Source organism: Dendrobium catenatum, unplaced genomic scaffold, assembly GCF_001605985.2.
Source record: "Dendrobium catenatum unplaced genomic scaffold, ASM160598v2 original_scaffold_76227, whole genome shotgun sequence".
Lineage (NCBI taxonomy): Eukaryota > Viridiplantae > Streptophyta > Magnoliopsida > Asparagales > Orchidaceae > Dendrobium > Dendrobium catenatum.
Genome location: NW_021394673.1, coordinates 44,860 through 59,159, shown reverse-complemented (window position 1 = coordinate 59,159; position 14,300 = coordinate 44,860). Strand labels below are relative to the sequence as shown.

The window sequence follows — 14,300 nt, the reverse complement described above, 5'->3', positions numbered from 1 at the left end:
TTTATGTTAAATAAGTAAGCGAATCTAAGTGAATTTTAGTAAATATAATAAAATTACATAATTAATCATAAGTAAGACTTCATTAATATAATTAAGAATATCATTATTTCAAGCAATTATGCACTAGAACAAATGATATAATAGATAAAATGGTTTTTTATTTTACATAAGCATTTATATACTTAAAGTTTAATCATAGATATTTAATGAAAATCTAAAAATACAAAATAATATTTAAATGAATAAACATTAAAAGAAATTAAATAAGATAAGTGCAAGAATATATTCCCTCCCATTAATCATCTCTATCACCCTATATGTTTCTTTTATCTCTCTTCTAGAATTTTAGGTTGATTTTGAGGTGAGAAAATGAAATTTTCGATGATAATTATATTAAATAATATAATTGTTTGTCCAGGATATTCGCGGCGGTAGAGAAATATAAAGTTTTTCGTTCTTACGTGTACGAAAATCCGGACACGCAATTAGATAAGAGAAGGGTCTAGCATTTATGAGACACCAAGATTTTTACGTGGAAAACCCCTGAAAAGGGGAAAAACCACGGGCCTAGCCAGTTTGAATGAATCCACTAGTAATTGTAGTCGATTACAAATGAGGCCCTTCCTTGGGAGAAGGTGTGTGAAGTTCTGTTTTCTGTCCCAGGATCGTCCAGGACGATCTGGATCGTCTCTGGGCGATCAGTTGAAGTTTGCTCCAGAATTTGCCAGATTGCTCCAGGTGATTTTTCTCCCAGGATCGGCGGGGCGATAGGGAATCATCCCAGGCCCGATCAGTTTCAGTGCAAAAGCAGAGAGCAGACTTTTTCAGAATTAATTATCGTCCCGAAGGATCGTCCAGGAATTTGCCGGACGATGGGTTTTTGGTCTATCGTCCAGGACGATCGAGTGAATCGGCTGGGCCGATCTGAGCTTACTTAAGGAAATCAGGTCATTTCGAGGAGAGAGAAAAAATAAATTTATAATCTCGATTTCAGATCGAGGAAGAGAAAAAGAAAGAAAAGGAAAAGCTGATTTTCGGCGACGCCGGTCCATTTTTGTCCGAACGAGATTGTTCAAGATATTCCTGTACGCAGGTAAGGCACAATCCGCCTTTCTCAATTTTCAGAACCGTCGTGTTTGACGGTATTATCTATCCGGAATTGATTTTTGTTAGTGATTTTCGTCGTTTTCCCGTCTGTTCAGTTTTTACCGCATATTTTCCGTATGTTGTTAACGTGCCGAGTGTGCTCATTTTGGTTATTTTCTGGAAGATTTTTGTCCGGGTATTTTGAATTCGGCGGTGTTTTATTTTGACTGTATTTTTCTACGATGTCTAAAATATTGTGCAGTAGAATTAAAGTCTTGCATATGTTGTTATATATATCTGTGAAAATTTTGGTATTCTGTGATTTTTCAGGAAAATTGTGTAAATTCCGTATACAGCCGTTGTGCTGCCCGATTTTTTTGTTGATTTCTGATTCAGCAGATTTCTTCTGAATTGATATGCTATCTGTATAGCTATATAAAAGGGAAGTTATAAGGGCCTGGATCCTAAGAGATTCAGTTAGTGTCTGGGTATATAAAGGGAGTATAAGGGCCTGGGATCCTAAGAGATTCAATCTGAAATCTGATTCTCTGTTCTGTCCAAGATTATAGCCGACTATATATGACATTTTCAGCAGTTCTTAGATATCGAACATTGTAAATAACCGTTACGTTACTGGACGAACTAAGTTCGTACAGGTACGAATCAGTTGTACGAAAGACATTTCTAAGCATATTCAAATGGATGCGTTTCAAGATCGTTTAAGTAACGTCCAGGAACGATCCACGTCGTAAACAGGACGATCCACTGCGTACTTAATGAATACTTGCAGTTTTTGGGCGGTTATTTCTTGTCTTATGTATAAATCTCAAAATAGACTTGCCATACCTTCAATCTTTTATCATTTGATCTTCGTGCCTCTTGAGAGAATAGCAAGGAGAGAGTTGTAAGAGAGCATTAAGGAGATATCCTACCACGTGAAGGAGAAGCGCTCAACTGGATTTCAAGGTAAGAGCTCTATTGTGAATTGGGTGATTACTTCACTCTTTCATTTCTTCCTTCTAGATTCTGTGGAGAAGAACTTGTCAGGAGAATCCGGATTCTCTGCGCACTATGGAGAGATGTGCAACAGCGAAGGGTTCTCTGCCCACACTAGGAGAGTGTGAAAGGCGAGGGTTTCTATAGCACACTAGGAGAGTGTGAAAGGACGAAGGAAGTTCTCTGCCCACACTAAGAGAGGGTGAAAGGACGAAGGATTCATCTGAACCCAACATGGGATAACTGTGAATGACGGACGATTCTCCTTCAAACACTGGGTATTGTGTTAAAGGACGGACGGTCTCCCTAATGCCGCATACTGGGGAAGTGGTGAAATAGTGTGTTGAATAAAGGTCTCCGCCTTTGCTGTGGGTGCAAAGGAGAGTCAACTATTAGGTTTAGTGTAATACTCAGAGGGTGCTCTGAGGTGGATTGTAGGTCGGTTATAGTACTGAACCACTATAAAAATCTGGTGTCATTTACTTTATGCTTTTATACGTTTCACGCAATTTCTATTTCAGTTTATTAAAACTCTTGTTGGTTGAAAAACCTATTTTCTCAAAATTTTAAAGAGATTTATTTCGTTCAATAATTTTCAAAAGGGTCTTAAATTTTAACTTGTTTTTTAAAACTATCATATCACCCCCTCTAGGTAGCCTTGGGACATCAACTAGGCTTAACAACCTAATTACTAGACTCACACATAGCACCCAGTCCGACCCTAGACGCTTTAAGTAGAACTTACCTATACTTCATCCATTGACCATCTCAAGTTCAGACTATGCTACCATATTGAATTGGTATCATCCATCACAAAAACCAGTTGGCAAGATAAAGTAATTGTAGTTCTTTCTGAATATGGCTCTGCACATTTAGGTTCGTTAGCATAATTGCTGAACCATCTATCTGCCAGGAAAGACTGTTCGTAGGGAGCAGTACATATGAGTATCAAAGGACGTTTCTTCATGGATTTAGAAGATTTTCTTCTTAAAGCCAAGACATTAATTTGTCTGCAGGAAGTAGTGTTTCAAATATGCTTCCTCCTTCACAGGTTTTCCCAAAACACCTGATTTAGCATCTTCAATTTAGATGATCTCACCAGCCATCTTCCATTTAAAATATTTTTGGATTAGCAATCATAGTTGTCAACAAGATAATTTCTTCTGGAGATGAAACTAGACAAGATATGATGATTTCCGCGCAATCCTCCAACCAATAATTTTTTTTACTCTTTCCCCTCAATAGGAGAATAGAATGGGCACCTAATATTATTCAGACCCTGGATCACAATTTCAGGTGACTTTCCGACTGAAGCTTTAACAGTCAAATCGTCGATGAAAATCCCAGTCCACGGGAAGGAGTAATTTTGGTCACGGAGATGGCACAGAGTAAGGTCTCAATACTTAGACTGAAAACCACCAACAGCATGAAACAGTGTAATTAAACATGCCTTCAAGAAATCTGAGATTTTCTCCACATTGTCTAAACTTGAGGATCACTAATAAGGAGAAGGGTGAGGAGAACGCCAAGTTCAGGAAGGAAAGATAAGAAGCGGTTTCCAAAAAGCGCTTATCTGGGCGATTCTGTATAATGATCATCTTAAGATGAAGCGAAGAAGGAGAGAACAAAATTATGGCTTGCATGGTAGTGAATCACATTTTTGGTTCAATGCTAAAACAAAGAGAGTATTGTAGAATCAACTATGATACTTATTTGGAGTGTGAGACATTCATGCATCATATAGGAAACTTTAAGTAAAACTCATCGCAGAGTCTGAAATTGGAATTTATCAATTTACAAAAGAGCATGAAATTTTAAGTAAATCAAACTCAATTATTGAAGCAATCACACATGTCATTACTTGATCGAGTTTGAATGAATTGTATAAAACATTCTGGAGTTAATTGTTTGAGCATGACTTTATTGAAAGCATTACTATCACCTCATTGAAACTTGATTGTGTAAAATATATGAAGAATATTGAGCATGGGAGTAACTCATATGATGTTGAAAATGCTATTTTAAAAGTGTTACTCAAGGTTTAAAAGCGGAGTTGAATGCACTTGAGAGAATAGATACATCCACAACTTGGATTTAAAGCAAAACTATAGAAGAACATTATAGACAAATGAAAATACGTATCCTGTTTGGTTATGTGAATTTCATTGGATACTAGAATACATTTCACACACTTGCAATGTTCACCCTAGTACCATTGGGATAGTGAGCTAAAGCATGAATTTCACTACATAAATACATCATGGATTGATTCTTCTTTTCATAAGAAGGACCCAGAACCATATTTATATTCTAAATTGAATTTGATTGATATTATTCTCTTCCCAAAGCCTTCTGGCAACGCGTGTGGTGCTGACAATGAATACTTCATGAAACATGAAAATGAGATGCCAATCAAATTTGTACATTGAGGAGCCAAGGCTGTGATGCATGGATTTCTCTTGGAACACAATAACTATGAGAAAGTCGTGAGGCATAGGTATTCAGAATTAAGAAAACACTTATTGATTGAATGAAGTTTGCTTGTAGATGGAGCTGAAACACCACTTGCTAGACATTAGTCACCATATGCGCAAATAAAGGGCATCATACATAAATTTTTTGAAAAATAATGCATTATTTAGATTCTGCAAAACTTTGTAAATTTGCTTCAAGTTGTAATCTGATCGTCCCGATTTGTCGGACGAATCAGTTTCTTGTAATTTACAAAAAACACTAGTGGAACTTTTCAGCTGGGCGTGACCCCATGATTTTTTCCCTCATCTGGGTTTTCCACGTAAAAATCATGGTGTTCATTTTCTTTTCTGTTTGTGTGCTGAATATTCGTGCAACGCTCGGACGTGAATTTGTAAACTCTAACGCCGCGTATATTCTAGCCCGCAACATAAATATATCAAAATTCTATGAAAATTTGAGATATAGTATTTATTTAGGATAGTTTTTTAACTGTTTTATTTTTAAATAATAATATAATTTTATTTGACTATCATTTTCTCATTATTTTTCAAAAAATTTCTATGAAGAAAAGCTACGCTCTATAATAATAATAGATTTTTTTTTCACAGCAACTTCACAACCAACTCTATAAGACAATACAGTTTTCCCAAACAAACTCTAAATATTAGAAAAAATATTCTATGTAGAGACCGGATGGAGAACACAATCCGGAGACCAATCAAAATGAGTCAAGTTACTGAGTAAAAGGGTGACATGATGCATTCTGGTTGGTCTCCGGACGGTATTCGGCGTCTGCACAAAATAATTTTTTTTGAAGGTGAGAAAAAATACTTGAAAAATAAATTTTAGTTTTGGAGGAGATTTATTTCAATAACTTATGTAAAACATACAAAATTTAGATATTATTTGAATTTTTATATTAGAAAATTAATTAAATTTATAATATTCTAGTAAGTATGAATTTAATATAAGATTTAAATTTAATAAAATTTTAGATAATCCTCATAAGAAGAAAGGATTGCATTTCAATCTATTTTAGAGAGAGAGAGAGAGAGAGAGAATAATGTATAATAAAAGCTTTTTTTTAATTTCTATATATATGTGGTGGGAAGAAGACAAATTTTCTCCACATTTTTAATTATTTTTTTCTTCTTTTTATAAAATAGAAATAGAGTTTGGTTGAATCTATTTTTAGTTAAAAATATTAAGTTCTGAATGAAGATAAGTAATTTTATAATTTTATATTAAAATGTTTATTTGATGCGCACATGCAAGTGTTAGCGTTGGCTCATATTATTAATTGTGAGATAAAAAATTATGTCAAAATATCTAATTTTTTTTAAATTTCATCCAAATGAGCTTAAAATTCTTGAATTTAATTTAAGATTATTAATTTATATGAATAATTTACTGAATCGATTCCCTAATTTTTTTGAATGGCCGAAATAATTTTAGACTATATAAAAGTACTAATTTGATTTATTGACTCTTTAAATATGGATCAAATTAGTCATTTTATGAAATCATTTAGGCTTATTTTAAAAAGTCAAAGGACTAAAATAAAACTTTTAATTAGTAGAGAACTATTTTGATCATTCTTAAAAAGTCAAGGATCATTTTGATCATTATCCCAATTTCAATAATTTTCAAATCTATTCACTTATGATATATTATTGTGATTTGGGTTCTCTTTAAAAATATAAACATGACAAATTGTAAAGAAGAAAGCTATGCTTTTTTGAGTTCAACTACAATTTTGGTCGACCAATGATTTTTCAATACATTCAAGAAAATTTTATGCTAAAAAATTGCTTTGTACTATAGTTTTCAAAAAAGTTATTTTATTCGTAATAGCTTCACAATTACTTTTACAAATAATTAGGTTACATTGTGTTGTGTTTTGTTCCTAGATTTAGGATTACTTTTTGTATAGGTTTTGTGTATGGCATGTGTGGCCATTTGTGGAGCTATTTGTATAGCTTTTAAGTGCCTATTAATAGGCTTTAGTTTGTATTAGGAGGAGGCCAAGAAGAAGAAATAAGAATTTGTGCATTTGGCTCACGGCTCCCTCCCCTCTCCTCTCTCCCTCCTCCTCTCTCAAGATTCGGTGGAAGTGCTTCTTCCACAAGAACATGATCTGACACATTGAACACGTACCTCACATTGGTCTGTTGGTTAAGAGCATTGGCTACCAATAAAAAAATTTTGGATTTGAGTATTGTGTATGTGATGTGCTTGAATTTACTTTAATTAGCTTAAGGCTTCATTTGGGATGACTTTGTTACTGCTTTTTAAAATAACTTTTTAGTATAAAATTAAAAGTTTTTATACTAAAAAGTTGATATAAGAAGCAGTAAGAAAACTATCCTAAACGAAGCCTATGTCCAAAAAAAAAGCTACATTTAATGAACTCTAAAAATTTATAACGGCAGAACTTTTTTTTTTTGGGAAATAACGGCAGAACTATAGAAATAACGAAATATTATAAATTCACGTGGAAAAGAGTGAATATATTCCTAAAATTTATAGTAACCTAATTATAGAAAGAACAAGTAATTGTAAATTAGATTGAGATAATTTTTTTAGTATTTTAAATATTTTATTAATGGATAAATACTTCACTTATGCAGTTTTAAAATATATTTTTTATTAATTTTTTTTAAAGCAGTCGGTTAAATAGTCGTTTAGCTACGGTGCTGCTCTGATAGCTTTCCTTTAATGCTACGAAGTACGGCCATATGGAAGTGGTAACGGCTACGTTAAGTTAGGCTATTAAAAAAACAGCCTAAATTTGGTCATTGAATGGCTCAACTGATACATTTACATTTTCGTGTGGACAGTTAGGACCATAAGGGATCCGTCGGTCTTTTTTGTAATATGTAGATAGTTTAGGGGCTGTTTGGTTATAGTATTTAATTTAGGTTGAACTCATTTAATTTCAAACTTCAACATGGATATGCAAAGCTTCGAATTTTAAATATGTGGACGTCTAAGGCTTTCGTTTAGGACAACTTTTTTACTAATTCTTAAAATAATTTTAAAATAGAAATTTTTTTATTTTTTGTGCTAGAAAATTGCTTTAAGAAATATCAAGAAAACCATCCCAAATGAAATCTAAATTTCTAATCAAACGCAGCTCATTTTGGTTTGTTTGGTTGAGAGCTTTGGTTACTAGTCAAGAAGTCTTGATTTCGAGTCTTATTTTGTAATGTGTATGTTAGTTTAACTTAATTGGTCTAAATATCACCAAAAAAAATTATGTTTTTTTTTTTAACATTTGGGCTATTAAATACGCAAGTTTCGAACTCAAAACTTCTTGATTAATAACCAAAGATCTGAATCAATAGACCAAGATGAGCTGTGTAAAAAAATTTCTAATCAATAAGTTAAAAATGAGTTGCATTGTTTAATACAAAACTTTTTTGTTGATAGTCAAAACTCCAAATTAACAGACTAAGTTGAGTTGAATAAAAAAAAAGTTTCTAGTCAATAAGTTAAAAATGAGTTGCATTGATTATATAAGTATAATTTGAAATAAATCAAATACAAAATATTTGCATGGGAATACCAAAATATGGAAATTTGGAGTATCGATTTGAGATTAATTTGGAAACATTTTTGTATTCCCTCCACCATCTCCATGGGAGGGCAATTTATTATGTCCGGTGTCCGGATACGTCCGGACACCAATTCAAACGTGCCACATCACAAAATATAACAGGACCCAATGTATTCGGGTGACGTCCGGACACCTACACCGTTTTTACCGGCGGTTAACAAACCGCCGTTAGACCGCGGTAACGTAAAAAACCGCCGGTAATTCTACACTAACCGCCGGTTATCAGCGTTTTTCCTGTAGTGCGTGGCGCGTCTGGCTTGGATGTCCAGACGTCCGGTGACCGGACGTAATAATTCGCCCCATGAGAGACATTCTCCACATTTTAAATCTTATATGCTGTATTGATATTTTCCTTAATATTGAGAAAGGTTGATATTCTATAATTTAGGACTAAATTAGTGATAATTATTTCAGCTAAATTAAATCCTACACATTTTCTTTTTTGGATTTAGGATTCGTTTGGGACTTTTTTATTATTTTTTTAAACAAATTTTTAATAAAATATTTTTTGAACTAAAATTTTTATAGTAAAAAAATATTTTAAAAATTAGTAAAAAAAGTCTCGTGCTTTTTGCACTTTTTTTTAATTTTTTTTTTTCAGATTTTGTGTGAGTAACAATTCAATGCTTTTACAATATGCTTTTTTTCTCTACAAACATGACCATGCAACAATAATTTTAATTTATAAATCTCAGTAATAGCCCAAGTTTCCCTACAAAGCAAGGAAAACAAATGTGACCAATGTTTTGACTTGTCAACGTGGCCATCATCCATTGGCGAACAAATGGCGGGTGAAACGTGGTGCAAGGTCTCTATATATTTAACACTAATTATTTTCGTAACGGCTGTTCCGACTTGGTGCCGTTGGACCCACAAACAAGACCAGCCTCAAAGGCGTGACACGTGTGAATCTCGTGCTACGCGAGTCCGCGTTTGCTCCGCCAAGCTTCCCTACGAAAACGGATGGCAAAGACAAAAGCCGGAAGACGGAATTTTGTCCTTCCTCAGCCCCACCATATACATCGCTAGGAATGCCGCCAGATCTACCTTGCGATTCGTGCAAGCCTCATATTTACAAAAAACACGGTGTGGACTTCGACGCTCACTCTGTACTCTCTGCTTCTCTTTTCTCTTTTATGACAGAGACCAGATTACAGATGGAGCATCAACGGCCTTCGATCAGCGATCAGAGCCATTGACCGAGCGGAGAAGACCGAGTAAAAGTCGGCCTTTTCTTCGTTTTCTATTTATCTTTCGGTCTTTCCTTTCAAATTTTCTGATTCTACTCGCGTCACTCCGTCGTCTCGTTTCTTCTTACGCTGATGCGTCACCGAAGAACCAGAAGAACGGAGTTTATAGAGCTTACGATTGTAATTTCCGAGTTGAAGGTAAGCTTGGAATGATTATTCTTTGATTCTATGTTCAATCGTTAGAAATCGAGGGTTTTTCTTCATATGCGATCATTAGGTTTTTGCTTTGCGAATTCGAGGCGAATAAAACTTTCTAAAATTCTGAGTTTTAGAGCTGTTTGAGATTTGAAGAATTGGTTTGGAATTTAGGAGTTTCAGTGTGGAAGAATTTGTTAAATCGTTGGCTGCTGATATGGCGGATCTTTATTCGATGTCCGGCTATGTACTTAGTATCTCCCCTTTCCTGATTAAAAATTTGACCTTTGTTATCTTATTTTATTCTGTTCTTGGTTTTCTTTTATAATTTTTTTTCCTCGTGTGTTTTTCTGAGTTTTCTCTGTTTGTTCAAATGGCGAAGAGGAACATTTGAACAAATTAATGAGAGCGCTTCTGGAAATTTATTTGATTCGGTTTAAGTGTAGATTTACAGAGCATCCGTTGCAGCCTTGAGGAGTTTCCGGGCGGATTTCATGTTTCAGTTTCCTATGAATGTTCGCTGTTTTTTCTTGGTGAGAGAGAGAGAGAGAGAGAGAGACTTCTCGTGTTTCCAAATTTCTCCCTCCAATAATGCCACAATTCAAATTGTTTTTTTTTTCGGTTCCTTGCAAGATTTTTTTTTTTGCTGCTTCATTAAGTTTTTAACTATATCCATGAATTTGCTGATGCAGAGAACAATTAAGAGGTGTGTTATACAGCTTAATTGAGAGTTCATTCCCTCAGCTGGATGAGGGACAATGAGTTGAGGCACTGAATTGAAGACATCGCTAACTAAATTTTGGCTGTGAAGTTTGATGGCGAGCACTATCCCCCAGCTGCGTTTGGTTCGGTGCCCTAAATGCCGTAAGGTTCTTACAGAAATTCCGGGGATTACTCTATATAAATGCGGTGGATGTGGTGCCACTCTTCAAGGTATATTATTTTACAATCAATTCTTCTTGTTCTTTGATTTGTTTATAGACTTACTAATGCCTTTTTTCTGATTCAGCCAAAGTGCGTTCAAGTAGTGGAGAAGTTTTGAGTTCAGCATCAGCCCCTGGCAGCTCCAAGCACATATCAGATAGTGGTTCCCAAGGCAATCAAAAAGAAAACTTTGAAAAGCAAACTCCATCTTCTTTAGATCTTCCTGAAGATCAAGATCAAGCTTTGACAGAGAGTACTAAAGTTTCTGGGTCTAGTGGTGAAAGGAATGTTCAAGAAGACTCTAGAAATGGGATGAAGACTAAACTATCTGATTCAGATGGTGGAAGTTTGAAAGACAAGGCTAAATCCACAGTACAGGAAAATAATGGTGTCAAAGGGATAACTTTGGAGAAAGAGAACCGGATGGAACTGAAGAAATCTTCTGATCAGGAAATTCCAGCAGCCAATAACAGTTTGAAGTCAAGTGAGAAACTTGAAGAATCTCCAGAATCTCTTGAGCATGATAGTTCCTCCGAGGATAATAAAATAAATGGGAAGTTCAGAATGAATTCAAGCTTCTTATTGAGAAGTAGCTCTCATGCTTATGAAGGCGGTGACTCCTCCACTGATGAAGAGCGAAGAAAACAAATTCCTCATAAGTATCTTGAGTTATCCAGAAGAACATTTGGAAAAAGAACATCCTCAGTTTTCAGTGGTAAAGCGACTTCTAGAGATGGTGTACAGGCAAGAGAGAGAGACTTCTCGTTTGTCTCTGAAGATTTTAAATCTGCGCTGAACTGGATGGAATCAGAAAAGGAAGCGCCTTCAGTATGTAAATCAAAGGATACCAAACGTTTTGTCAAATTTAGATACTCTGAAAAAGATGATAAAGTAAAAATCATAAGGAAAGTTGATGAACTGAAAAGTGAACTCCTTGATTTTTTCCATAGATCAGCCAATGCCAAAGACAATTCTCGACTTGGCCTAACGGCACATTTTGAGGGAAAGATTCCACCAAAACAGTATCGATCATCGTCCCTTATTCCTCTCTCCGCACAACCCATCTCTTCCTGCTTGAATCCCCACCATGGAGGCATTTGCTGTCACAATGAACACTGCAGGCTCTGCCCTCACAAGGCCTGTTGCCGTTTGCCTGAAAGCACCACAAGTCATCCTCTTCACATGAAACGCTACAGTCCATCTCACCAAGAGCCACAAAATCTGCAATCCAATGATAAAAAACCACAGCCAGTTAAGCGCCATTGCCGACCAGTTTCCGGTGGTGCACCATTTGTCATTTGCTACAGATGCTACAAGCTTCTCCAACTGCCTGCAGATTTTCTTGTGTCAACAAAGAGGGTTCATAAGCTTCGCTGTGGTTCTTGTCATGAAGTTCTAAGGTACTTCTTCAGAGCGAGAACTCGTTCGATGCCTTGGACTCCTGCGGAAGCCCGTCATCCACCAAGCGAAGAAGAGAAAAATAAAGTTTTGAATGATGAGATCAGGATTCCAGTTAGTAATGGCTTATCAGGAGGGGATCCGGTTTCATATTCTGAAGACTACGGCATTTCTTTTGGTCAGAGCTATTCTTATGAGGCTGAACCTTCTCGGCACCTCCATAGATATGATAGCATTGTGGAAGAAGAAGATAGTGGTAAAGAAGTGAGGAGTTCGCAGTTGCATAAACTTATGGGCTATTCTTCAGCTCGCTATCTTCTCTTTGAGACTCTCAGCCCTGGTGAAGGCCATCGAATAGGACATGACAGATAGAATAGAACTTTGAAGGGGAAAACTGAGCAAGGAGATTTTGAGAACGAAGCTTGCTCTTCTTCCCTTTGATCACAGCTCAAAATTTTGGAGATGGACGACAATTTTTTTTTTTTATGACAGACCTTAGTGTTTATTGTTTAGGACATAGAGCAGGGCTTAATTTTTATGTAGTTACTATGATTGTTTGTATTCATTTGTATGATAAATAAGCCTTCTTCTGTGAGGCTATTAAATGAAGAGTAATACCTTCCTTCCCAAAATACAATCCGAAAAGCATTCAGATATTACCCGAAAGTGCTAGCAAAAATGATGTGGCTCAATGAAAAGGAGTGGCCCACAGCTGATGTCATGTTCGCTTACAAGTTACAATCCCCCATTGCTTTCTTGTTGAGGAATGATTCAGAGGATTGAATGGGGGTCAAATTCAAATATATCACCGATTAAATTCATTTTCAATAGGTAAAAATCTTAACGTTGGCCATCACTCCCTCTTAATTAGATTTGTATAGCGATAGGGGTGTCAAAAGTTGACCCAACCCGAAACCCTACCCGGACTTTGACCCAAAAAAATTAGGGTTTGGATCAACCCGTTTGTGAAATGGGATGGGTCCTGGTTCGGATTTCTGTTCCGTTTGAAAAAACGGGTCGGGTTGATCCGATAACCCGGAGTTGACATGACTAACCCGGATCTCGCACTAATCTAGCCTAGTCTACCATCAGGCATCAGCCTAGCCCGCACTGCCACGTGCCTGATGCGGTCATGCCAGCCAGCGACCTCGATCGCCTGCCCCATATCAGCACTCCTGCTTCGATGAGCTCCTGCCTCGCCACGCTCGAGTTCGCCCCCGCTTCCGCAACTCCGCCAGTTGCCGCTGACCTCAGCAACTCCGCCTCATCCGCGGTCTGCCTCACCTCCGCAACTCGGCAAATCCACCCCGCCTCCACAACTCCATGGCCCTGCGTACTCGCAGACTCGTGCGACTCAGCAATTGCGCCCATGGAAAGAAGGCAAATGTTCAGGTTTGCGGGTCTGGTCGGGTGAAACCCAAAAACCCGCTCGGATCGAATTCGAATTAAAAATCCTATACTCGACCCGTTTACACTCAAGTCAACTCGGGTTGAATCCGAACCCGACCCATTGACCCGAATTGACACACCTATACATTAATAGTTATCTAGATTAAATTAGTGAAGTCATTGTGCCGACTTAGATCAGTTCCATGAAACTATTTTGATTGATAAGTTTGCTTTAACCACTCCAAATTATAACTATTCGCTTTCTGGAAAGTCTCAAGTCTCAAGTGAGCTTGAAAAGTCGCTTGATGGGCAACAAGTTATTGTGAGCACTGAAAAATTTTGCCCAACCTCTTAGCTGGGGGCGTGTTTCAGGGGATTGATTGAGCAATGATGAACAACTGCTCTGATGTTTTTTATTTGCAATAATTTTACTTTATTTATTCCAGGGGTTCTAAGAGTGCAAGAACCCAAGGTTAATTAAGGAAAGAAATAAACTTTCAATTAAGACTAAGAGTATTGGTTTTGTCATAATGTGATGCTGTAATGACTATTTTGCCAAGTCTTGTAGGAGTTTGGTTAGGACACATGATTTGTTAATCAAGATTTTACAGTTATGTCATCATTTAGTTAGGGGACTAATTAACCCAAGTTAATCAAAAGATTCTTGTCATCAAGCATAGGCAAAGTATTTTTTTTGCTCTATCAGATGTATCAAGAATAACTAGATAGTTGAATGCATGTCATTGGAGAATATGATAACTTTATTGTTGTCATAATAGTATTATAATGATATCGTTATGATAAGACAGACTATATAATTATAGGGTATTTGTCATCAATGTCGAATTTGATTTATTTGACAATAGTTTATATAGCGCTGATTTCTTTGTGAGCTTGGGTTAATTTGAATTTAGCGTCTTTAATTAAATTAGTGTAGAATGTGAATTTTTTCGAGAGCATACATTTGTTTATGACTTTTATGTAATTAGGGGCATCTTCTTTTATTTTTCGTTTTTGCTCCTTTTAGG

The 14,300-nt window shown here is 36.1% G+C and overlaps 1 protein-coding gene across 1 annotated transcript; it reads left to right on the top strand.

Annotated features, from left to right (window-relative positions):
* The first annotated feature begins 9,346 nt into the window (after positions 1 to 9,346).
* On the top strand, positions 9,347 to 12,515 carry LOC110116576 (protein ENHANCED DISEASE RESISTANCE 4). The gene is made up of 3 exons (XM_020850218.2): positions 9,347 to 9,564; positions 10,254 to 10,494; positions 10,571 to 12,515. The coding sequence occupies exons 2-3, from the start codon at positions 10,377 to 10,379 to the stop codon at positions 12,253 to 12,255; spliced, it is 1,803 nt and encodes a 600-aa protein (XP_020705877.1). The 5' UTR covers positions 9,347 to 9,564; positions 10,254 to 10,376; the 3' UTR covers positions 12,256 to 12,515.
* Positions 12,516 to 14,300: the final 1,785 nt, after the last annotated feature.